This window comes from Callionymus lyra, chromosome 11 (assembly GCF_982586985.1).
Source record: "Callionymus lyra chromosome 11, fCalLyr1.hap1.1, whole genome shotgun sequence".
In the NCBI taxonomy this organism is placed as follows: domain Eukaryota; kingdom Metazoa; phylum Chordata; class Actinopteri; order Syngnathiformes; family Callionymidae; genus Callionymus; species Callionymus lyra.
The window spans coordinates 25,324,036-25,350,354 of NC_141828.1; the positions used below are offsets into that span (position 1 = coordinate 25,324,036).

General features: G+C 37.0%; 1 protein-coding gene across 3 annotated transcripts in view; it reads left to right on the forward strand.

The window, feature by feature from the left end:
• The first annotated feature begins 581 nt into the window (after positions 1–581).
• The window catches only part of wdfy4 (WDFY family member 4), a 56,685-nt gene continuing 30,947 nt past the window's right edge, over positions 582–26,319 (forward strand). The window contains exons 1-37 of one of the 3 annotated variants that reach the window (XM_087803223.1): positions 582–616; positions 715–828; positions 1,458–1,706; positions 3,153–3,264; positions 4,139–4,263; positions 4,329–4,457; positions 4,797–4,986; positions 5,246–5,435; positions 5,497–5,657; positions 8,621–8,853; positions 8,949–9,088; positions 9,851–9,981; positions 10,058–10,156; positions 11,300–11,490; positions 13,220–13,911; positions 15,474–15,564; positions 15,645–15,859; positions 15,924–15,976; positions 16,473–16,671; positions 17,364–17,440; positions 17,497–17,715; positions 18,434–18,612; positions 18,675–18,906; positions 19,855–20,000; positions 20,061–20,172; positions 20,242–20,432; positions 21,216–21,362; positions 21,432–21,505; positions 21,673–21,834; positions 21,928–22,019; positions 22,940–23,036; positions 23,103–23,305; positions 24,069–24,235; positions 24,297–24,407; positions 24,477–24,626; positions 24,692–24,832; positions 25,417–25,746. In XM_087803223.1, coding sequence (XP_087659349.1) covers positions 808–828; positions 1,458–1,706; positions 3,153–3,264; positions 4,139–4,263; positions 4,329–4,457; positions 4,797–4,986; positions 5,246–5,435; positions 5,497–5,657; positions 8,621–8,853; positions 8,949–9,088; positions 9,851–9,981; positions 10,058–10,156; positions 11,300–11,490; positions 13,220–13,911; positions 15,474–15,564; positions 15,645–15,859; positions 15,924–15,976; positions 16,473–16,671; positions 17,364–17,440; positions 17,497–17,715; positions 18,434–18,612; positions 18,675–18,906; positions 19,855–20,000; positions 20,061–20,172; positions 20,242–20,432; positions 21,216–21,362; positions 21,432–21,505; positions 21,673–21,834; positions 21,928–22,019; positions 22,940–23,036; positions 23,103–23,305; positions 24,069–24,235; positions 24,297–24,407; positions 24,477–24,626; positions 24,692–24,832; positions 25,417–25,746 — 6,051 coding nt within the window. In that variant the 5' untranslated portion in view covers positions 582–616; positions 715–807. The other 2 variants (XM_087803225.1, XM_087803224.1) reach the window with 2 other exon arrangements.

Genomic DNA, 26,319 nt, shown 5'->3' on the forward strand with positions numbered 1-26,319 from the left:
ATATTATTTTAAAGTCAGAGAGATTTTAACAAGTTTAGGTAATTAGGTAAAATATATTCATTTGTGTCTTTCTCGTTCAGAACATTGACCCCCAGAAGCAACCACAAGATAGCGCTGTTTAGCTGTTTTTGCCAAGGCAACATGGCAACAAACACTAACAGCAGAGTTGGCACATATTTGTCAAATTGAACATTAACTAGAGAGGAATGAGAAGAATGTCACGTTGTCTTGAGAATCTTACAATTGTGTGCTGGTTTAATGCTACTTTATGTATTTTTTTTATACTTCCTTTGTGTTATTTAGGATCTTGTCAAACTCAGTTTTCTGTTTCTGATCAAGGACTTGTCAACAATAAAAACAAAAAAAACATAAATATATGACCTCATGACCTCATTGTTTAAAAACTTAAACAAATGTTCTTTTTTTTATTAACACTTAAGAGTTAAATGTTCTTTAACAAGCATGACCGTGATTCACGGCTGTCTCACAACACTATAAAAAGCCGGGACTTCTTGATCGAGGCAGCAGTGGGAGGGCCCGACCAACCAGCCCAACAACAGTTTTCACTTCTCCTTCAATAAGGAAGTCAGAAAGCACATGACCCAGACCAGCTGATGTGAGTTACTGATCAAGGTTCATTCTGTTGCTGCAGATTAGAAAGAGGAGGGGAGTCGAACAGAACGGGTCTGCATAGTGCTTGTCATGTCTTTCCAGGCCTCGACTAGTCTCATTGTCATCATGGACAGGCAACTCACGGATTCAGACTAACAGCTTCCACTCGTCTGCTCTGGTTCTGGACACTCCTTCATGGCTCTCCCACAAGAGCAGGTAAATAATGTATCTGCATTTTTGTGTGAGATCTCTTTCTATAAACACGTGTACTCATGAACAGGACTTCTGATGGTGTTTTAACTATATTTGGCTGCCAACTCAAAAGAACTCTTGCCAGAGTTCAACAACATCTCCACAGAAAGTTGTTGAAACAAGTTTGAAAAACAATTCTGAACTTGTGTCTCAACATCCTTGTCATGTTGTGGTGTGTGTACATTAACACTATGCCAACAATGTTTGAAAGTAACCCTTCATCAAAGTTAAAATAATAAAATAAAAATAATGTTCTATAAAAAGATTAATATTCCATAGCTCTGTTTTGAAGTGAGTTATGGTTTAATTGTGCCATAAAATCTTGATTTGAATCACATCACGGCTAAAAATCAATTCAAGACCTGGTGACTGGTGAACATTTAGAAGCATTCATTCTCCAAAAGATGACATTTGAAGATGTTTATCTTCCATTTCTTATAATTAGGGAGCGTCATACTTTATCCCGCATTTGATCATGGTCTGATAAGCTTCCCGCCAGAGGTTCACGTGATAAGTTTTGGTTAGCTTCAAGCTTCAAGAGAGTTTTCTTTTTTTTAACCAAATCCTTGGTCTCACGATTTTTTGCTCACCAGGTCCAGAAGAAAGAGAGGATCAATAAAGAAACAGGAGAGCTCAGTGCGTCTGGAGAGTCAGTCTCACTGGATCTGAAGGTGGTGAACCTGGAGGGGCCTGGAAGTGACCCCCAGCCCTTGCAAGTACTTCAAGAACTACTGCGGGAACTAGACGTCCACCGATGCTCTCCACCGGTCCACGACACAGAACATGATGCTGAACGACAGAGAGAGGCTCTTCTGGTCGAAACCCTTTCCGTCCTTGTTCAGGTAAACCAGACATTTCCATCCTAGTTGTGTGTGAAGTCTCATCTGCCCTCACTTTGTGACATCACTGTGTTTCACACATGGACTGGGCCTACAGCTCTAGATGTAATCACTTCATTGTGCATGTGTGTGTGCACCACATGACCAGAACACAAGGCCTTACTTCAGAACAGCCACACCAGTGAAATTTGAGATCCTCTTATGGAAGTAGCTCACGCTTTCCATTTATAACGTATGTTTAACAAATCTGTTGCAATCGTGAGATTGAACAAGTTGATGTTATGCAAGTCCCATTTTCTTTCTAGGTTTAAGTTTCATCATACAAGCTCATGGATGATGGAGAAGAGAGTGGAAGTTACTGAAAGGACTGAGAAAGTGTGTCAGGATCAACATATTCAAAAAATAACAATATGTATCAACAACACACAAATCCAAGCCAAGACACAATAATCGATTCATAAATCTGTTTAAGCAGTTTCACTGAAATATTTTGGGCATTTATTAATTTTGATCTCTGCCTTTTTTTTTAAAGTTTTCAGTCAATTTGTAAGCTTTTAAACCATCGTACACTTCGAGTCAAACACAATCTTTGTTTTGTATACATCACCCATGATCAATCGTAGAATTTTTAACCATAATACAACATTTAACAACAGTTAAACCATTTTCAGCTTATCAAACAAGGTGTTTTTAAAAAGGAGCAGAGAGAAGAATTGTCTTCTTATCAATCTATGTCTGTAAAGGGCACCTGATACTTCTTGAACTGCTTTGCTTGGAAGATTTTTCCTTTTATTCAGCTGCAAAGGCTAATAACGGATGTGCACTTCCTACTCCCCTATTATTACAGTTTCAAAATGGTAATTCTTATTTTCTCATTCCAAGGAAGGTTACTAAATTGGAGCAAGTCAAGTATTTATCAAGTTACAGCCTTTATAAATGTGCAAGTTTTGGGCCTTCTTTAACTCTAGACCGACTTCTGTCTCATTTTCTCGGAAAAATCATGCTATTAGAATGATGACGCTAGCAAGCCTTTAAATCAAGCATGGTTGTTAAAGGGAAAATCAAATATTTAGAACTAAGTTACTTGGCCTTCTTTATTTTAAGAATGTTTTGTATCTTATAAAAAATCCAGGGCAACACCAGGTACTTCAGCTAGTGTTACATGATACTGACTTAATTGTGTCCTTTGATCATTTTTTGTGACATGTTAATATTATTTTCATCATATGAACATTATTGCAATTCGATCATGCATGTGATCATTATGCATGTCATTATGAAAATGATGTATGACATGCAATCATTTGTGTGTTCCTTATGCATTTGTATGAAAAAGTTATAATTATAGTAAAAGTATAGTTGGTAACAATATAAACGATATTGGTCAAAATTAAAAAAAAACAAAAAACTTTAAGGACGATTCATGAGACTTTCTGTGTGCTCTCCCAGGTCGGAGAGGATTACGACAAACTTGATCCTGCAGATGTTGAAGGACTTGCAGCTCTCATCGCTGACTCTCTCGTCTTTAACATCCACACCAGGCTGGGGGAGCGACCTGCAGGTACGACCATGCAACCCCACACTGTGACTTCAATGTTAATGTGTTCAACCTTTTCTTCGTGTTCTTTTCAAGAAGCAGTGATTGGTTCCGTTTCTCTCTAACTATTTCATGGCCTTATCAACTTTGTCACACTTGTTTTATGTTCCTCAGTGTAGCAACAAATGACATGCTCAGTATTCCCAGAACAGAGAAGAGTGATTCACTTAAAAGTACAAATCTGAATATGTATAGGTTGTTTTGTTTGTTTGTTTCAATCTGATGTTGTTCTTTCAGTTTCAGTAAATGTAAAATTTTTCTTTTTTACCTTTGTACCCTACACAAGACAAACACATTGTGCACATCACATCACTCATGTACAGTCATAGAATCTCTAACTGCAATCAGAGATTTTCAAATGTAATTGAACAGAAGAAAAGTTCTTTTCATTTCTCCTACTTTTTGATTTCATCAAAAATACAATACTTACTTTTATGTTATTTTTTTGATTGATTCATTAATACTCCCTAATGCTGTCTATATCCATTTCTTCTGAGCATTTGTGTCATGTGAACATTTTATGTGTAATTGAGTGTATAATTTATGCTTAATAATAATAATAATAATAATAATAATGTTACTTATTTCAATTTTATTCATTTTATTTATAATCTTATTCCACTTTTGACAAATCGGTGAGTGTGTATATATATATATAGTCTTCTGTATATTTACAAATGAATTAACTTTGGAGTCGTTTTAACTTCTATGGAGTAAATTCTATTGTCTTTTAAAACCTTCACAATGGTTATGTTTCTTTTTTTTTTCAGTTGCACATTCTTTTCAACTTTTACTGAAATTTCAGATCTTGATAAAAAACGCAATTGTCTTATTTCAGAGGTTGCTCGTGATGGGGTGGTTGATTTCTTCCATAAGTGGGATGAGGGCACAGGTCTTGGAGCTGAAGATGATCTAGGATGGATGCTTTTGAAGTCTCTTCTTCTCCTCACGGCCGAAAGCTCGGTGAGTAAAAAGCCAGTTATTCCTATGACGACTTTTCTTTGTTTCTAATTCAATGTCTTGTTCAGGACATTTTGTTGCTTCTGAACTCGGGTCTTCCTGCTACTCTTGGCAAGTGTTTGTACCTGCTGGTGTGTCTTCCTGCAAAGAAGGAGAAGTCGATGCTTGAAGAGACGTTTCAGGAGCTACTCACACAGGTACATTAAAAAATAGAGATCATATTAATGTAATTACAACTCCGGAAGCAGATCAGTCTGTTTATTAGGAATAGTGGGTTAAACCAATATCAATTTTCTCTTAAAGTATTGATTTCATAATTTGTTTCTTGTACCTTTTTTTTGGTCGAACTTTCAACCCCATCTTTATTCTGCCCTCTAGAATAATCTGTCCAGTGAGAGAAATTAAGATAATGAATATCTATTATTGCTCTGTATGAATTAAGATGTCTCTTGTGTGACTAGTTTTATTATATTTACTAAACGCATCCAACAGAAATTGACCCATGTCATCATAAAGACGTTCTCTCTCTCACTCAGGTGCTGATCCAGCTCTGCAGGCAGCCCGAGCTTGTGGAAACTCTAGTGGAGACTCAAGAGGTGCAGTGTCTGATCATAGGTCTCACCTCTCTCTGGGATCAAACCAGCAACTCATGGAGACGTCAGGCATCGCGTGTTCTCAAGGCCATTTCTGCCGCAGCAACCAGCAACACCGTTCCAAACCTGTTAGGTAAAATAAAATAAGATATGACCTTTCTGCATGGACTTTGTTTGTTCTCCCAATATTTTGTGGGTTGAATTGAATTTGCTGATAAACTATTAATATTACTTATTTACTACTAATTTTCAGAATAACTTAATAAACTGTGTCCATATTGAAAGGTTAAATTTGATTTTAGTTTTAAATACGTTTTTAAAAACAAGCAAAAGTAGAAGATTTTAGTGTTTAGGGTAATGTTTCCAATTCTCCCCATTATTCTGCTTTTCAGCCAAAAACTGCATCCGCATCTGTATCCAGCATTTGTTGCACATCAGCCCGGAGGTTCCAGGTCCGCTTCTGTCTGAGGTTGCTGTGGCCGTGTTCAGCTTCATCCGAGACACTCACAGACTCGGTCCTGCCCTCTTTGACGAGTTTGACTCCCACAACGGCTACCAGGCACTCGGGAACATTCTTAAATGGTCTGTTTGGCTCTAATTTCCCTCACTTTCATTAGATTGAAACCAGCTTTTCTTGTTTCAGTTGTAAAGACGGTGTTCCCGCCGACCAGTTCCAGCCTGTGGAAGAGCTGCTCGCGCTCATTGCTTCTTTCACCACTTTTGGAAAGACAGAGTTGAAAGTGGCTCTTTGTATCAGCAATCCTCAACCACCGGGGTTTAAGTTTGACTCTCCAGTCACACAAGGTGGGTAGAAGTTTTGATTTAGCTCAATATCACAAAATGATTCTGTCACTACATCCTGCACATCAGGTGTCTCAAACTCAACTGGCCGAGTGGTCACTAGAGGTCAGTTCTTACAAGCTGGGCTGAGAACTGGGGGTTCTTTCAGTAGTTTTTTCTTTGACTAATTAGATCTACAGTATATTATGTTAATGTTCTTTTATTTTCTTGTCTGGCTTAACTGGGAATGTGGTAGATTTATTTGTAATTGTATGTTTTATTTTGTATATGTTGCATCTTAAATACAAAATCAAAGCTGTTTAAATGAGATGTGATGATATTTAATTTTATGAACCATCGCACATCAGAAAAAGAGTCTCTTGCTCACTCATAAAAATCATAGATGTGCTTTAAAATATCACTTCACAGGTAGCAAATGCCACAAAGGCCGCAATTTTGAGAACCCCACTGTTATAAGCCGTTTATAACTTATAACTCAGATGCAGACACTTGATCACCTACAAGTGTGTTTGCATATACAATATCATTGATAATGCTATGTGAAAGAAATACAGTAACTTAACTTTTGTCTCAATAGTGAATGAATCCTTATATAAATGTATTTATTGGTGGTTTGGTTGTGAGCTAATTAGCATAGATGTGTTCTTATTAACATGTTTCTATAAATATGATTCATCCTTTATCTTCTGATGTTTATTTAATTCATATGAATACTACTTTGAAAGCAATAACATTGACCCTGAGATAACACAAGGGTTTCATTGTTTTCAGGAAGTCATAAAACAAATTCCAAATTTCATAAATGTTTCGAGCTTTGTGAAATAATTTATCCTTTTAAAGGGCCACTCAGTAATAAATGTTAAGAAACTTGAAAAACAGGTAAATATAATAATTAACATCCAAAATAATAATATCAATTTCAGTAATAAACATTAATATACAATAGAAAACATCCAAAATAATGATAATAATGGGCAATAATATTCATTAACTTGCAGGAAGTGACAACAAAATAAACAATATTAGAAATAAATAATGGTCTACAGAACAAGACCAGAGGATGTCAGTCGGATGGTTCTACTCTCGATGCTCTGCAGCTCAGAGAAAATGGGTTAATGAATGAATGGCGAGGGGTGGAGGTGGGCGGAGTCTTTCATATTTTCAGAACGTAGAGATGTTACTCCTGGTGATTCTCTGGCGCCTTCACGACCGTGTTGAGAATGTACATGCAGCTCATTTGCTTTATACAACTTCATGAGCTGCAGCTCCTTGTTTTGCCGATGTCCCCGCACATGTCTACTCACCACTGCGCCCACCTGTACCCAACTGAGGTGCACACATCCATCAGCTTAACAGGAAGCTGAGACGATTATGTCCGGGATGATGAAGTGGAGGCTTCCTCTCTAACTCTGTTAGGATGCCCCACATCCATTCACCACTGGCCTACAGCAAGCAGCCATCTATCATCCACACGTACACAACTCAATCCAACGACATGTGCCACAGACACACACCCAGCAACCCCACACTCCACACAGACACAGTGCTATCCATCACATCATGGAGTAGATCTCTCTCCAACAGTTGCTGCTGATCTGATTTACAATTGATGCGATTTGGACAAAATGTGGAAATGAATGTGATCACTAACCAGGTATAGTTTCATTCAGGACAAAAAAAAACAGTGTGTGGATTCTTTGCTACACGTGTTTGACAATGAGGCAAACAAACATCCACCGATCTATCTATGTATTTGTAACTCAATCAAGTGAAGATACACACCACATTTCTAACCTTCTACACTCTGTGAACCCCTCAAAATGAAATAAATGACTGTCCAGAAAAATTAGCTCACATTTGATATTAAATTCAAACTATTGCTTCTTCCATGATTTGACCTTGAGTTGATTTGTTGTTCTGTTATGTACGGCATCTATAAATACACAGTGTCTCGGGTAGATATCAGCACCTCCAGGTCTGAGGAAATGTCCCAGAAAATTAGTTCTCAAATCAGATCCTAGTTTTAATCCGGATCTAGCCTTGTGTTTATGAAAACATTTCAGTACAAAATCCTGAAAAACCAGACTATCCTATTATTTGACCAATACATTTTCAAATTTTTCAGACAATATCTTTTTTTTATCTTCTTTTGTAATAACTTATTTATATTTAGCTTTTGATTTGTTCCAACTGTTCCAGTTATTAAGTAGATAATGTAGACATATGCTTCCAATTAAGCCTATATAATTGTAATAAAGTAATAATAATATAAAGTGATTTTGTCCCCATGAAAAAAACAACTAAAGTTGAATAACAATAATGGTATATTTAATATATATATATATATATATATATATATATATATATATATATATATATACCATTATTGTTTATCACTGTATATTAACCAACAGAAAAAACAAAACATGGATTAATTTGTAAAAATAATTTCAAACCCTGAACGTCCTCATTTTTTGTACTAGTTAACCTTTTTTAATTGTATTTAGAGCCATTTCTTTGTACTCATAATGTATTTGTGATAGTATATTTGTTATTTGTTTTGGCTTACATGACTAGAAGTGGATGTTTAAGTTATTTTTGTGTTTTGTCAAAAAAAAATGCTTAAAGTGACAGACTACCTGTTGTTTTTAACATTACTAGTAGCCAACATAGCTGCATGTTGTGCCATTCAGAGCTCTGGTAATCTGCATCTTGTTAATTTTAAAAGCTGTTTCAATGTTTCTTTGAAACCCCATCATAAAACTAAGGCGGACCTGATCCTGAATAGCATTATTGGATTTCCAAATCTGGATCGTTTGGATTTCTGGCCCCCGGAGATGAAAGAGCAGTTTGCAGCTGTCACAAGATTTCTAATGACTTTTTTTTTTCAAGATAAACACTGGAAAATCAAATGAGGAGTGAAACATTAGGAAGTGAATTTAACATCTGCTCTTGCTCCTCTTTAGGTTCCTCAGTGAAAAATCTCGCCGCCTTCAATCTACTTCAGAACCTGTTGCTCAGCTCCAGAGATTCTCAGCTCTGTTGCCAGATCCTCCGTAACGTTCTGACAATATGGGAGTGGAACTCGGCCAACTTCTTCTTGCTGGAGTGGACCGTCCAGACCATGTCACAGCTCACTGCTTGCATCTCCAGTAAACCTGCCCCTGTACAAAGATTCTATTTTTCCATGCTTGAAATGGTACATCCATGTATGATTATTATCTTTCTATTTAAGGTCATTTTTAACTTGAACCTGAATGATCTGTAATAAGTTCTAATGAATGTTTTATGTAGATCATATTCAAGCTCAACTACATTCCCCATGAGACACTGCGGGCGGTCCTGGGTCTCCTAAAGCAGATCTGGGCTGGACATTTGGCTGCAGGGCTGTCTGGAATAGAGTTTGGAGTGTTGGCTCTTCAATGTTTGTACAGGTAATTTGAACGGAAATGTTGAAATCTAGACATTAAAGCAGCAACATAGAAGATTAAAAATATTGTTTTTCTCCCCCCTGTGTCAGAAAAGTGTAACTGCAACGTCATGGAACCTCTTGCTTTGTATACACAAACCACATGCTTACTAGTCTTATTATGTTATTCCATTAATTGCCAAATTTATTTTCTGAATTCATTATCTTTTAATTTGTATCCATTTACATTCAATATAAAAATGTTGGTATAAAAGTGACAACATTACCCTAGCATTAGTGTAAGTTCCGTCAGAACAGTGGAAGTGGAAGTAGCTCAGTACTCTTTTGTCTGGTTGCACTACTATACCAACATTTTTATACTGAATTTAAAAGACTACGAATTCAAAAATGTTCAATTAACATAATGTTTTTTTTAATTATTGGAATTAGAAAATCATACTCCAATTCAATTATTCAATAAAAACAAATTTAGCCTTTAATATAGAAATACTTGAAAAAATTCAAAGTTTCAACATTTGAAATGTTAAATCAAACCATTGAATATTCTTACGACACTCATTCCACATTCAAAGACTCTCTAGTGTCTGTAAAGAAAATTGTTAAAAGGATAGCTATAGGATAGTATTCTTCTGAATCATGACTATTCAAAATGAAACTAGGATACAGAAGGTGTAGAGAAAAAAAGAAGTCAACATGTTACCTATGGATGCTTTAAAAATGCATTAAAAAAAAAGCTTATCTCTCATCCTCGTCTTTACCGCTGCAGGATAACTCTTCACAGTGGTCTGGTAGCTGAGGTTCTGACTGACTGGGGTCTGTTGGAGCTGGTCCTCGGAGAACTTCGTAGAAGAGCAAAGATCCTCAGAAAGGCTGGAGGGATTTCCACCCCTCTTCTCAGTAAGAGCGTACACGAGCAGAGACACTAGTTTAGTAAACAACCACCATGTTTCGTCCACTGTCTGTGTTTCTTCAGGCTCACAGCAAGTACACGTGCAGGACGGAGAACAGCAGCTCACCACCTTCATGCTTCAAGTCGTGGCCACGCTGACTCTGCGCTCAATCAAAAATGCTGGTACTGTTTTTCTCAAGTTAAAGATTTGCTTTATTGTGTCTGTGTATTGGCAATAATCTGGTGATACGATATATAGGCAATGATGCAATGTAAAACACAATTACATGATATTGTATGAGAAGAAAAAAATATCAATATTTGACTTTATTGATATTTTCTTGCTCCTCTGGTTAACAGTATTAGCTACCATCAACATCAAACTGCGTCTTTGTCAGAGTGATTCTTCCCAACTCTACTGCTTGTGTCAAATCATAACAGAATTAACTGAAGAAATGTTACACTCCAAACTACACTTTATAAGAGAAAGAAATGCAGAAACCTGAAGCAGAACGAGACTCTGTGTCGACGGTCGTCCGCTGTGACTGACTGGGAGAGAGAAGAAGAGAAGAATCAGAAAGGACAGTGTAGATCATGGAGAGGATCCTGGATCTGGTGGCACTAACAAGGCAAGATGGAGGACATCATGGGTCCAGCCTTGGGAGATGGAGACGAAAAGTTGACGTAGTGTTAGAAGTTTACAGGTTATGAGACATGATGCAGGAAAGAGTCATTGAAGTCCACAACATACGATTAAAACACTTTTTACAGAGCTTTTCTGACTTCGCTGATGAAAATGTAAATAAGGAAATGTGTAATCAAGGAAGCATTGTGACAAAATGGAAGGCGGAGCTTGAAAAGTAGAAACGAAAACATGTTTTACTGGAGAGTGCACTCATGTATTTACCAATCACACACTTAAACAGATATGTGCACTGACAGTGGTCTGATGTTGGGTGCCCTGAGCACAATGGACCAATTTAATGTTGACATTATATTTACAGACCGACCCGCCAGTCCAAACAAATGATAAGGAGTCTATGTTTTACTTATTTTCACTAGTTTACAGGTTAATTTTTTTCAATAACCCGACCTGAACGAGCATCTCTACATTTCTAAGCGGTACAGGCTAATGTTACTTCAGAAAAAAATACCACCTTTAAGGTAGTAATAATCAATAGAACAGAAACTATATAAAATATTTTTCTTTCTCTGTCGCCTGGTAACAAATGCCTCTCAGACAAGGCTTTGAGGAAAACTGATTTAGAGCAACTACTTGATGTTATTACATTCCTTAACATGTTGTTTTACCTGTTTTTGTTCCAGTTTTGGTGCGAGAACGTGGCATGCTACCCTACATCAAGATCTTCCTGGATACAGATCAGTATCGAGGACTCGCTCTGAGCATTTTGGAACAACTGGCAGAGATAAATGCGGAAGAGTTCATGAGCACAGCGATCGGAGCCCTGTGTTCCTCCACACAGCAGGAACTCCTCTTGAAGCGGGATCTATTAAAGGTATTTAAGTCTGGCTGTTCCCACAATCAACCCTTCAGATCTTTGTCGAACAATAGTCCACATCATAACAAACGCTAATGCACTTAGGACCTAATGAGCGAGTGAATTTATTTTCTCAGCACGTGGGACGCTGATTCCATTACAGACAAATGCAGATTGATTTTCTAAAGCAGGTTTAGGTGTTAACTCTGGACCAATTGGATTAGGGCCAGCAGCATTGTGCACTCTGAAGATTACCACCTCTATCAGATCAGCGAAGGCGACACAGATCTGATTAAGTCTAACAAAGTTACTGCATGTGTCCGTTTTTTAAAGACGGCAGCAACAAGAGCACCTACATGGACACACTGTGTGTTTGTCCACTTGTGTTTCAACTCGTCTGCATGTGCAGGCAGTTGCGTTGTTTGTATTTTTTTTAGTGTGTAACACAATTAAAGCAAGTGGCAATCCGATTGGGTACGACCCGTGTTGGCAAGTGTAGCGAGCCACTGTGATTACTCCAGTTTCACATAATCACATTGTCTGCCTTAGACATTACCTTCCTGATGGATTAGCTCTCTAAATTAAATAAATCTAATTTGATTTTTTTTTACCTGCAAAAAGTATTTACCAGAAATGATTTATGGTACATCGTACGTTTGATCCATCTTTCACGGCAGCGTTTTAATTGACTTGAGGAGTCGATGAACTGTATCAGTTTCCTTTGTGTTTCAATGTTCTTTGACTCTAAGGTGCACTTAAAATCCTTAAATCTTCTCAGAAAATCGACTGTGCATCTTATGTATTAATCCTGTTTGTACTTTACTGACCTCCGACCGATTCTAAGTGGTACATGATGTTCAAAACTTTGTCAAAATTTAGCTAAACTACAAAGTCGCACCACAGATCTCAGTAGTTTTGCTCTGTGATGCTGGTATTATTACTACATGAGGCTCTGTAGTATAACTCCATAAGGCTCTGTTGTATTACACTGTAAGTCTCTGTAGTATAACTACATGAGGCTCTGTAGTATTACACCGTAAGTCTCTGTAGTATAACTACATGAGGCTTTGTAGTATTACACCATAAGTCTCTAATATAACTACATAAGGCTCTGTAGTATTACACCGTAAGTCTCTGTAGTATAACTACATTAGGCTCTGTAGTATTACACCGTAAGTCTCTGTAGTATAACTACATGAGGCTCTGTAGTATTACACCGTAAGTCTCTGTAGTATAACTACATGAGGCTCTGTAGTGTTACACCGTAAGTCTCTGGTATATCTACATAAGTCTCTGTAGTATAACTCCATAAGGCTCTGTTGTATTACACTGTAAGTCTCTGTAGTATAACTACATGACGCTCTGTAGTATTACACCGTAAGTCTCTAGTATAACTACATAAGGCTCTGAATATTACAACATAAGTCTCTGCAGTATAACTCCATTGGGCTACGTAGTATAACTCCTTAAGGCTGTGTAGTATAATCTGTGAGACTCAGTAGTATATCTATGCAAAACTCTGTAGTATTGCACCACGAAACTCTGTAGTATTACTCCATGAGGCTCCATTGTATTACTTTGCAAGGCTCCAAGTATTACTCTGCGAGGTACTCCTAGTATTTCTCCATGGGGCTCAGTGGTATTACTCATAGAAATACCACGCACTGACTGCACCTTGTATATATATAGTTCTTGCCATCACGGCAGGTCCATAAAAAGTACTAATTCCAAACCCTCTCTGTGTCAGTCTGTACTGAAGGTGTTGGAGAATCCAAACAGTTGGGATGCGTTCAGACGAGCCGGGGGGTTTGATGGTTTGCTGTCTATGGTGGTGGACATGGCAGGAGCTCTGGCCGACCCTCCTGTGGACCAGGTGTGGAAATGCCACGGCCACGAAGCCCTCCTGGATCTCCTCCTCCTGACGCTGCACATCCTGGCTGTAACCGTCCATCACCACACTGTGAACGCACACCACTTCCAAACAGGAGGCTTCTATGAAAAACTAGCAGAAGCTCTGCTCCAAGTGGGCTGTTTCCACTCAGAAGGTCCAGAGAAGTGGGCCGAAGAGGAACGCTGTTTCTCTGGTGACCTAGAAGACCAACTTTCCTCGGGAAGGAGTTTTCATGAGTTTGTGGTGTTGGCAGAAGTCCCGACAAGTCAATCCTCGAGTGTAGATGTCCAGCCAGAACTTCCCAAAACCCTTCAGACATGCATTAGACTGCTCTCCTACCTCGAACAGTTTTCCACCGGGATCTATTCCTCCCATAACATAAACTATGTCGGAGAGCCAGAAGGCGATTGTAGTGGAGAAAAAGAGAAATCAATCAGATCAACAGGGAATGATTCTGTTCACTCACGTGGTCAGATGACGATGGAAGAACCTGCTCGGAGGAACACAGCGAGCAGCGTATCATCGTTCAGCTCAGACACTCAGTACAGGTGGGAATAATGCAAGTATGTCAGTGACATCAGAATATTGAATGCTTTAATTTAACCTTTAAAAGGTTGAAACTGTTGAAAGCAATGATTAATTCATTTAAGTAATCTTTTTTAAAATATTGGAATTAAATAATTTTTCAAAATAGTTTTTGTAAATTTTTTAAGAAGAAAATATGTGAAAATCAGAAATGAATTATTTTATTTTAACATAACTTTCTTATTTCTTTTTAAATAATTAAGTTAAATTATTTCGATATTAAGAGGTTTCATTTTTTATGTATTTACTGTTTATAATTTATGCAATATTTTCAAAATGAAAGTAAAGTTATTTGTAAAGCGCTTTTCTAGACCAGTGTCACAAAGCGCTTTAACAATCAAAAAAAAAGTTAAAATATATACTTTTAATGGCCATGACACATAAGACAAACACAGGAGTCCCAGAAAATCAAGGAAAATCCTGCACAAAATAAAATGTCTTAAGATGTTTCTTGAAGGAGTCAGTAGATCAGAAACACAGAGGGAGAGGAAGATCATTCCAAAGTTTAGGAGCAACAGCCTGGAAGGATTTCTCTCCTCTGGTCCTGAACCGTGTTCAGGAACCATCAGTAGATTCTGATCCACAGACCTCAGAGCCCGAGCTGGGGTGTAAGTCTGGATCAGATCAGTGATGTAAGGAGGAGCCTGACCATGAATAGCTCTGAAAGTAATAAGTAGAATTTTAAAGTTGGTTCTGAAAGAAACTGGCCGCCAGTGAAGAGTTTTAAGGATCGGAGAAATGTGAGTTCTTCTACTAGAGCGGGTCAGAATTCTCGGCTTCAGAGTTTTGTATTAACTGCAGGCGAGACAGATCCTTCTTGTTTAGGCAAAAATATAAACTGTTACAATAGTCCAGACGAGAAGACACAAATGCATGGATTATAAGATCCAGATGATGTTGTGAAAACATTTTCTTAACTTTAGAGATTTTTCTCAGTTGATGGAAACCGTTTCTGGTCAGTTTTCTGCAGTGTTGAACAAGAGACATGTCTTTATCAAATACAACACCCAGGTTTCTCAGGCTCAGTTTGACAGACTGACCTAAGTCACCCAAGTACTGAGTCAACCCTGGAACCTTATCAGGAGCAATAAGCAGAGTTTCAATGTTGTTTTTTCACTCAGCCATTGTTTGATTTCTAGCAAACAATCGACTAAGCTGTTCAGGCAGATTTTTTACACACAGTTTGATTTTCTAATTCAATAAATCGAAAAGATAAATGTTCTAAATTCAATAAAAAAATATGAAATAAAATGGTATAATAGTGACACCAGACAATACCAAGAAGGACTGTTAAACTCTGTTATTTGTAAAAGAAATACAAACTCAATATTATTTGTTCTAACATTTTTTTAATATTCATATTTTAAAATGCAATTATTAATTAAAAAAAGGAATATTTCGATATACTAATGATTTAATTGCATTTTCCAATAACCATTCAATATTCTGATGATGCGTAGGAGAATATTTACCTGTTTAAAAAACACCCAAACAGTTCTTGATGTGTTTTGTTTGAACATGATAGGTTCACCTGCGATCATGTGATACTTCATCCAGGTGCACTCAGAGTTTTTGTGTCCCTCCTGCCGGTGGTATTCACAGCAGATGATCCTCTGGTACGTCCTGTTCCGATACAGTTACCAGGTTGATCATCAATAAATCACCCTAGCATTGTCCATCTTGTCGTTCTCTCAAGCTGTCCATGGAGGTCCAGCTGTCCTTGGCAAACCACATCCAGGACATGGTCAGGTTCGAGAGGAACCGTCAGATCTCTTGTGAGGGCGGTCTGATCCCCACACTGCTGCTCCACTGCAAAAGAATGTTGCTGCTGAAGGAACATCCGTTACATCTTCCTGTTACACGCATCCTGGAGAAGCTTTCTTCCCAGGCCATCACACCTTCAGACTTCAGGTATAGCAACGTTCTGACTTTAGACAAGATTTTTAGATGTATTTGATGAGTTCTTCTTCTGCAGAATGTTCTTACGTCTTGGAGAACCTCTCTTGTGTTCCCTACCATCAGCACCTGGTGAAGGTTTTTCAAGTATTTCTTATGGAAGTACATCAGTGCCATTACTATATTTATGGTTAAATTTAACATTTCATTTTTTTTGTAGAACAAAGGTTGTTTTTTTCCAAGCATTGACTTGTTTGTTGTTGTTTTTTTTTAATTGAATTTATAAAATAGATTTTTTTTTTAAATATTTATTTAATTTATTTTTTTAAACATTTTACTTTTGAATTATCGTAATCAAAATATAAAACTGTATTTGTAACATTATTTATATATTTTGAAAATATACATTAAATTCTATGATTTAATAAAAAAAACTATTTGAGTTTTAATAAAGAAATAATTTATTTGAATTATTTTAAAAAATAATTCAATGCTTTAACAAAATTAAAAATATTCTATTAAAATCAAAATTTGAAATGATAAATTCAACCATTCCTTATTTTGGTTTCATTTTCTTTCATTTGTTAATAAACAAACTGAAGTCTAGGTGAAATCTTCTCTCCTACAGAGTCAAACCCTTCATCGGGATCTAAAAGGCTCAAGCGAACGATCAGTCTTTTGCGGAACGAGACGTCTGTGGGGCGATTGTTTCCAGCCCACCAGTTCATCAGTCTGGTTTCCATGACATCACCACGTTCCTTCAGATCACACCACATCTCCACCTCGCCTGCTTTTGTTGAGTTGGACATGAGTGAGAGTGGATACGGGTGAGTTTTCCACACTGGATCAGACTATGGGTTATTCATGATTATGGAAGTGCCATCACAATATTTGATGGTTGAATTTGAAATGTTGAATTTCTATTGAAATGTTTTTTTTCTTAGCATTAAACAATTTTTTTAGTTGAATATTCTAATTCCAATCATTTAAAAAAAAGTTCTAAATTCAATATATTTTGTAGTCTTTCAAATTTAATAGAAAAATGTAGGTATAACAGAGTACCGAACTATTTCATCCAATCATGTAATGGGTTACTCAATCTAAATATTGAATTTAGGAAATTTATTTTTGTACAAATGGAATTTGAAAACTATTCTTTCTAAAAAAAATTATTCATTTAAAAACATCAGTATATTATAAAAAAAATTGATTATTATTTAATCCTTGTGTTGTCAAACATTTTTTCAGGCCGCAGGGTCACCTTGACCCAGAAATAACACATGGGTTAAAAAAACAGATGAATTCAACCTTTCAATATTCAAATCATATGATTCAATTATCCCCCAAAAATAATTGAACACCAAAAACAAAATATTTCAATACATTTTTTTTTTTTTTTTAAATCAAAGTTTCAACAATTGAAATGTTAAATTAATTTATGATGAGGATGTCACTTGTATACATGATGTAAACATGATGACAAAAGTATTAATAAAAGGTCATATTTTATCATATTCAGTTGTCTTTGCCTGCCCACTGTGGCCACGGTGAAGGGAGTGTCTGCTGACTCCATCTCAACAGGCGGTATTGGAGGAGGTAAACCAACTTTCCCTCAGTTCAAAACATCAATTTCTAATACGTTCTTGTGCTAGACTGCAGAGGGTTTCCTCCCACGGCAGGTCTTTCCTTCTCCTGCTGGTTCCAGATCAGTCGGTTCAGTTCCTCCTGTGATTCTCACCCGATCCGGTTGCTGTCAATCGTGCGCCACATGTCCCGGACTGAGCAGCAGTACGTCTGTTTGTCCGTCTCCTTCTCTGCCTGCGACGGCTGTTTGGTCATCTCCACGGAGGAGGAGGCTTTTACGTACCTGGGTGAGGATGACTGTCTGGTGGATGAACTTTATATCCCGTTATTTATAGAAGTATATCAGTGACTTCAGATTAATTGATTTGTATATTTTAAATATTTAAACTTTATTGAAATTGTTATTTTTTAATAATTATATGAAATAGATTTAATATTGTAAGATTTTAAAATAGTTTTTATAAAAAAAGTTTATTTATTAAGTCATTTAATAAAAAAATTCAAATATATTTTAAATGTTTTTTTTAGATTTAACTCAAAAATAAATATTCTAAATTCTATGTTTTTTTTATTTGTAGTTTTTTTTTTAAATTTAATATAAAAATATTTGTATAATAGTGTCACCAGACAATACCAAAAAGAGCTACTTGATTGATCGGTCATATGATCATCCTGCAAGTTTGATCAAGTAACTGTAATCTTTTGTTTGTCTGGTGACAACATTCAAACTTTTTTATTGTAAAAAGATTACAAATTTAAAAATATTTAATTTTCTTTTTGTTTTCAATAACTATTCAAAACCTTTTTATTTTTATTAAATTATGTATTTTTTAAGGAATCTTTCAATACACAAATTGTTGAATAAAATGAAACATATCATAATCAAATTGAAATAAAGAAAATTCAAATTTTCAAGATTTTAAATACATGACTCCGATATACTTCCGTAGTTATTATGCTTCTGAATCCATAGTGGATACAAAGACTCATGCTAGTGTTTGACAGATATGATGGAGCCAGAGGTTGGCAGTCCGACTTCGCTGCCGACGATCCTGAGGTTGCGATGCTCCAGCCTCCTGGTCCCGGGTCAGTGGCACCATTTGGCCGTGATCTTGGCCAAAGGAGTTAAGAAGAGCTGTGTGACCTCAGCTTATTTCAACGGCAAAGCACTGGGGACTGGAAAGGTGGAATAAGACGACAGACACCAGAATGTTTACCAAACCTAAAAATGATTTACTCTCGTCAGATGAGGTATATTCAGCCCTTCCCAGGACAGTACGTGTCCATGGATCCCAGCGCTGTGGTGGATGTGTACGGGCTCATCGGCACTCCGGCGGTGTGGAAGGAGCATGCTGCTCTGGCGTGGCGCGTCGGTCCTTCCTATCTTTTTGAAGAGGTGCTCAGCTCTGAAGCTGTGGGCATCATTTACAACCAAGGCACCTCCTACCTTGGCAACTTTCTGTCCTTGCGCAGCACAAGTGAGTCACTCTGTTCTTGTGCAACTTCCTAAAATCGTTTCCTCTAACAAAGGCCTGAATTAACCTTATCTTAGTCATCTAAATACAAATCAGCCATACTGTGTTAATGTTTGTATTGTTTAGGTGGTGATGAAATAAGTAGACTGACTGACTGACAGAAGACGATACACTGTTTCATTTGATGTATCATTTGTACAACAAGTTCCTTGTTAATCATTATCTTAAATGTCCCATGTACAAACAAATGATAATCAATTGCAGCAGAACTATTTACAACTATATTACAATCCCAGTCAAATTTCAAAAAGAGGTCTTGTAAGATGTATCAAAAATCAAATTATCCTGGGACCCCTATGTATATATTCAGACCATACATTTACCCACCTAATGTGTGATGAAAAATGTAAATAAAAATTTAACAACACAATTGAAATTACAATGAAAATATATGCATATAATATACTGTATATTTGGAAATAAACTTAAAACACGGCAGACCAGTCAACACAAGATTTTTTCAAATATATATATATATATATATATATATATATATATATTTGAAAAAATCAAATATATACAGTATATGCGTATATATGCAAGCAAATATGATTAGTTGTTAAGGTTGAACCATTGTTAATTTGATATACAAGTGAAATATTGTAAAAATATGGATTTAGAAAAAGAAATCCAAAATGTTACTTTTAAACAAGAGTATTTTAGATAGCATTTAGCAAAAATCACAGATGGCGCAAAACTCTGATCGTTAATCTTGAATCATTTTCATTTTTTTACCAACTTCATTTTATATATATAATATATTTTCCAACTACTTTTTATTTGTTTATTGTTTTGATTTTTTTCTTTTATGTGCATTGTATATTTTACCTTTACCAGAGGCATGAGCTTTCTCAGCGCTTTTCTAGCTCTCACTGTGTTCTTACTGTACAGACCAGGATCCAGAGGCTCCCTCTGCCCGGCTGGTTCCTGAGGAGAGGATCTCATTCGGCATCAATCTGGCAGTCAGCACTTCAACAACTGTGGCACAGATCAGGAAAGAATACAACGAGGTGGATTGTCGACTGATCGCTAAAGAGGTATTTTGATTTGGTGTCTTGCACAAGTGTGCGTCTTGACGTCGACAAATGAACACACAGATGGGAATAACTTCCCGCGACCAGTCTAGTCCAGTCTTCTTGGCTCGGAACATCAGTCAGCACCTGAAAGGGACCGCTCGCACCATCGGCGCGGCCCTGGTTGGACATTTTGGTAAAGATGTTTTGTTTGAGAATATACTGAATCAATCTGTTCAAGTGTTGACTTGAGTGTTTGTACCAGGTGTGCGCACATTCAGCCCTCACAGCGCCTCCTCTGGCTTCTTGCATGTGGGCGGCCCTGCTGCGGTGCTCAGTCTGGTCGCAATGGCACCAGATGAGAGTTCCTTGTATGCAGCAGTCAAAGTTCTCCTGTCAGTGCTGGAGTCCAACTCAGCAATGCAGCAGGAAATGAAGCGCATCAGTGGATTTAAAGTATGTGACTTCATTCTTTGACGAGATCAAATATGAATCTGAACGAACAAGAATGTTCTTGATCACGTGAAACCAGAAGTGTTGGCACTTTTTCATCATGTGACATTATATTATATATTTTAATATGTTTAATGTATGCTGATCCAAATAGTGCTCCGACTCAATGGGTGGAGATTATAAAATAGAAAGCACCTTTCACAGTGTTATTTTTGCTTGTGATAAAAAAGTGCCAAAATACATGAAAAATATTCCATTGGTGTAGCACAGGGGTCTCAAACTTGCGGCCCATGACCTGATATTCTGCAACTCTCCATTAATTTTTTTAAGAGTGCAGAAAGATCAAGGCACTTTATTTTTGTTTGTTTAGATAGCTTTGATTTTTTTTTCAATTATTAGAAGGAAAAGATTAACAAAATTAAAGCAAACACAATATTAGAGAAAAATAGCCAAAAGTGAGACCCAAGTGCGCAAAAATACAAAAAACATGTAACAACAAAACATTAAATAAATTAGTGAAAAACTTTCATAATCAAATGCTGAAAGACCCCCCAGTCTGCACAAGAATTGACCTCTAGAGCTTAGATTTGTTAGATATTTTTCCAAAAATTGTTTAGCCCTATTTCGTAGTGTCAATAAAGTTGTAAATGTACTTGTATTAACAGAATAAAATGTCAACAGACAATTATGGGCGTTAGTGTCCGAAAAAGTCAGCTGTCAATTCACGATGTTTAATCAGATGAATCGTGACTGGAATATAAGGGTCGGATTTGTGTCTCTTTGCAGCTTCTAGCCTTTCTTTTGAAGACAAAGAGTAATCTTGTCAGACAAAGGACTCTTCAGCTGGTCATACATCTCTCCGGTTCAGTTGAGCGCAGTGACAACACTCCACTGATCTCAGTGGCTTTCCAAGCATTGCTGTTGAATCTGGAGGTGAAGTGAAGAAGATCGCATGAATAGAGTGAACGTTATCTTGAATCTTTTTTTCACGCATCATTTCAGGTGTGGACGAACACGGCTGAGAATCTGGATCTTTCCGTTCTGAAACATTTTGTGAAGATCCTCAGCTCCTCACGGTAGTTTCACTTCCACACAAGACGTCTCAGTCTTCAGCTCGACAGCAGATGTTATCTCACGCTCGACAGCTTGACATCGATGAAGTTTAACTGTTGAGTCTAAAGAGCGTGACTGAACAATCATGTGACTCTTCACTGGGAAATGCTTTCTCTGTCTGTTTGCTCAGAGATGACGGGAAGACAGCTGCAGCCCTGCACAGACTGGACCTGATACCAAACCTGCTGTTCCAGCTTTCCCAAACAGATGTGACCTTTAAAAAGGTGGAGCTGATTTCCTGTGTTGCAACAAGTCTCTTCGAAAATCATTTCACCATTCTGGACGTTAAAAGGTAGCAAAATTATTTGACCTTTTGTTGTCTATTCCAGGTCGTTGGACATTTAAACGATTCTTGGTTTTGACCAAATTATTCAATCAATTTCAGACTTGGAGTCTTCCTGCTGTGGACTTTACCTTCTTCAAGTGTCACAGATGGCTGTAGAGAATCTGACTGTGATGTCCCCTGGGATGGCAAAGGTCAGATTTCAAAAGTCTTAATGGACACCAAGAGAAGTCACGTCCAGGGTTATTAGAAATAGAACTACTTTAGTTTCACTCACACGAAAAAGCAAAAACCATGTTCTATGAGCTCCACGCCACTCAAATAGGATTGATTTCTTTTTATCTGCCTCATGACGCGGAAGGTACCGATAAAAGTAGAGTGCATCTGTGAATTTTAGAAAATGAATGGAAAAAAAACAACATTTGCAGACATTTCATCTCTAAAGTCATAACATATGTGATGAAAGTCTCACTTTGCTCAACATTTCATGACATTAATCATTTTCCAAACCAAATAATCTGTGTAGTTCTGGCTTAATGGAGGGCGGGGGGGGGGGGACTGGTCCAATCAGCTGGACCTTCACAAATATGGTCTTCCCAAAATAAAAAAAACAAAAAGAAACAACAAAAGTAAAAAAACAAAACAAGAAAATAAGCCCAACAACGCCAATAAAATATGTGTAAAGCATTCATTTAAATATGATCTCAATATTCAGATTAAGATAATTTTTAACAGGCAAGAAATACTCAAAAAAATGACAAATGAAAAAAGGGAGAAAGATGAGAAAGTTATATTTACAGCAACTACAATTATAAACACAAAATAAAATTGTTAGCAGTTGAAAAAAATCTAAATGTTTTACTGTGACCTTGTGAGAGCCGCATAAATACAGTCAAAGGGCTGCATGTGGCCCCGTCATGTCAATGTTTTGGGTAGTGTCAATAAAGTTGTAAATGTACTAATATTAATCAAATATGAACAGACAAAAATGTTATATTAGTCTAGAATCAGGTGACTGATGACGTGTGAATCTCATCACTCTTTGGACACTAAACATCTTTTATCGTGAGTCCGGGGTCATCTTCACACATCTTATCAGTTATTTGTGCTGCAGCTCAGAGTTCAGGTCCGGCTGGTGTCGTCAGGATCCGCAATCAGCTGCTGCTTGTCATCTGTGACCTCCTCAGCTCCGACATCCCAGGCTTGCAAGAGTGAGTTGTCAAATTTTATAAACCCAAATGTTGGTCGACAACATTACGTGTCTCTCATTTGTTCAGTCAGAAGACTGCCTTGCTCGACGCCCTGGGCAGTGACTGGTTCCTGTTCTTCTTGATGCCTCACCTTCATCGCTCCACAGTGGAGCTGGGACTTGTTCTGCTCACTCACTTCCTATCCAGTCCTGCTTTGCAGAGCACCTTCAAAGAGGTGCTGGTCCCCGGGATACTCATGGGGGCAACAGAGGAGCCGTCAACCTTCATGGGTACGAAGATGAAGGGAAGAAGGAAATGCAACTTTACTTTACTTTGACTGGTTCCAAAGACTAGCTTCATTACAAACTTCAAAGGATATTTACAAAACGGTTATTATATTTTATGTTAAATGTTTTTATTAAACATAATAACATGTACAGTATATCCAACATACCCATCAATAAAGTAAATAAATAAAACAATAATAAAAATATAAGTATTCAACGGAGAAAAATGTACTAATAATAATGTCCACTATAATATTGAGGAGGTTACACTCTTTACATTTACATTTCACCTTGTCTGAAATAGATGATACATTTTATTTGAAAGTCTGTTTACTCTCCATTTCCTTCAGTCTTTTTAACAGATAATTTTCCTTCAGCTATTTCAGAAAGGGACTCCAAATATTTGAACATTCATTGGTAAGAGTTCAGTCAGTCCACCCAGCCATCGGACGATGTTTGGTCCGGCCAGACTCTTTCATGTTACAGATTCTTTCTTTGCTTGTAGAAAACACAAATTCAGAACATTAACCTTATTTTTCTTGTATTATTGATTCACTCGGTAAATTCCCAATACACAGAGTTTAGGCCCACATTGTATTTTAATTAATAACATCTTATCGATTTCCACATTTTTTATATTTGAGCACATTTATGTAATTTTGCAGGTGTTTCTCATGAAGAGCTTTTATTGAATATATTTAAAAAGAGTATTAACTGATTGTTTGTGAGCTTTCTCTCATGTCTTTTCCCCAAATTGTGGTTCTAGATAACCTACGAGCTCATCACAGAGAGAAAGAAAGCTTCAGCCGCATATGTCCAGGCTTTGAAGTGCTACGAGGGTTGCTGGTTCAACACTGTCACCTGCCGCCTGTCTATGAGGCTTTGGCTTCGCTTCTGTTGGGCAGAAAGTCCAGTCACAGGAGAGAAGCTCAGGTGAAAAACCGTGAGTCGTCAGTGAAGGATTTTCAAACCTCTAATGTGAGTCTATTTACAGCTGGATCAGGCCCTGCAGTTGATCGGCAGCCAGGACGAGATCCATGCTCTTCTTCTCTCCATCGAGCCTGCGACAATCATGCTGGAGTTGATCAAAGTCATCGTCACGCACGTACGATTACGTCAATTCTTTCCATTTTTTTCTAATGTGATTTTATAATTTAACCTTTTCCACTAACAGCCAGAGGCGTCTCCAGATCCTCAGTTACCTGCAAGTTTGATGCAGTTTTTTTGTTTGCTGCACAACCGTCGACCCACGGATCCCCTGTGGAGAGCTGCAGACTTTCTTCACTCTCTGGCTGCTGCTGTTTTTCCTGTGAATGGATCAGAGGTTTGTCTGAGCATCACGTGTAACATAGAAATAAGAGGTTTGATTTCTGTTTTTCTTTTTCATAGCCTGAATTAAATGTGCTTAATGGAAGTCAGGGTTTTTGCTTCAAGAAGCCGGTGTATGACTTCATCCAAATTCTGCTGCTGGACAGTTTCCTGAATGTGTCTGTGGACAACAGCTTACACCCTGTGGTGCTGCTGCTCGAGGTAATGCCAGTTAATAGGTTGACATTACACCAGTGTATCACAACCTTTTAGTCACGGCACACATTTTTCCATGCGAAAAAAAGACTCCACTAAACAAAAACCTCACAAACAATATAAAATTAACATTTTTAATTTAAAATATAAGATGATTAATTAAAATAATATTATAAAATATGTTATTATTTATACATACAGAGCTAAGAAATACAAAAAAAGCTTGCTCGCATTTCTGTGAAACAAGAAACAAATATATGTGATAGAGTCGAAATCTGCTTCATCTAAATAGACTCTGGCTATCAAGTGGGCTGTGACAATTTTCACTGCATCAGATCACATTACATGACAACGATTTCTGCTCGTCTTTGCTGCAAGACTCACTCTTGTCCACAAGGTGTCACTCTTTGTCCAGTTAAGCACTGTTGAAAAATTCACAGCCTGCGAGTAAGCAAGCAATGGTTATTTCTAAAGGGCCTTTCTAGATCAACATAAATCCGTTTTCCAATATTACGTTCAGAAAAAAACAAAAAAAACATGAAAGGTATTTGTTCGATTGTTCTGCCAATAATGACACATAATTACTACAGTTCTCTCCTGCTGGAGCGTCAGTGGAGCAGCAACAGAGGTTTCAAACAAAGATTCTTCAGTTGATCATGAACATCATCAACGTTCTACACAGTGAACAACCAAACAGCAATCATCTCACCTCGGACGGTAAAAATAAACATACTTTTCCAGGATCTACACTTGAATATCCTCACCCTTGTGTTTGTCTTCCAGACCAGAGATCTGAGACAAACACAGCGATGGAGAACTTAGTGCTCTTTTGCAAGACTCTGCCACTCAAACTTTACAGCGGAACATTCCTGGGAGACGAAGAACGTTTGCTCAACTTCTTTGCAGATCAGATTGTGGTGGTAATAAAAACTTTTGCAGCCTTGTTTGTGCAGATACTTAATGAGTTTATTTTTTTTAAGGCGCCTCTGCTGCTTTAAAAAGATTAACTCATTTAAGTTTACATGTTCCTGATTAAAAATGAAAAAAATCTGTTTTCATTTTTATATTGAACTTACTTGAAACAGAAGACAGAAGAGGATGTTGATGAAAAACAAAACCTTCTCATGAGTGCTGAAGTTTGCCATACTGTTTTTTAAATGTTTTTTTTCAAGCATTTCTTTATTTTATTTTATTTCAGTGTAGTTTCTATATTGAAAGTTTGAATATTTTCAAAATAATTGGATTTTTTAAAACGCAGTTGGATATGGTTATTATTAAATTTTCTATATTCAATATATTTTAATTTTGAGCCTTTTAATATCTATCTATCTAATAATCAAAAACACCATTAAAGCAACATTTTTGTTGAATTTAAATTGTTGAATAAATAAAATTCAAAATTTTATCAACAGAAAATGAATAAGGATATCAAACTATGTTTTTTTTTTTTTTTTTAAATGACACAACTAAAATGTCAACTCTATTTGTAAAAA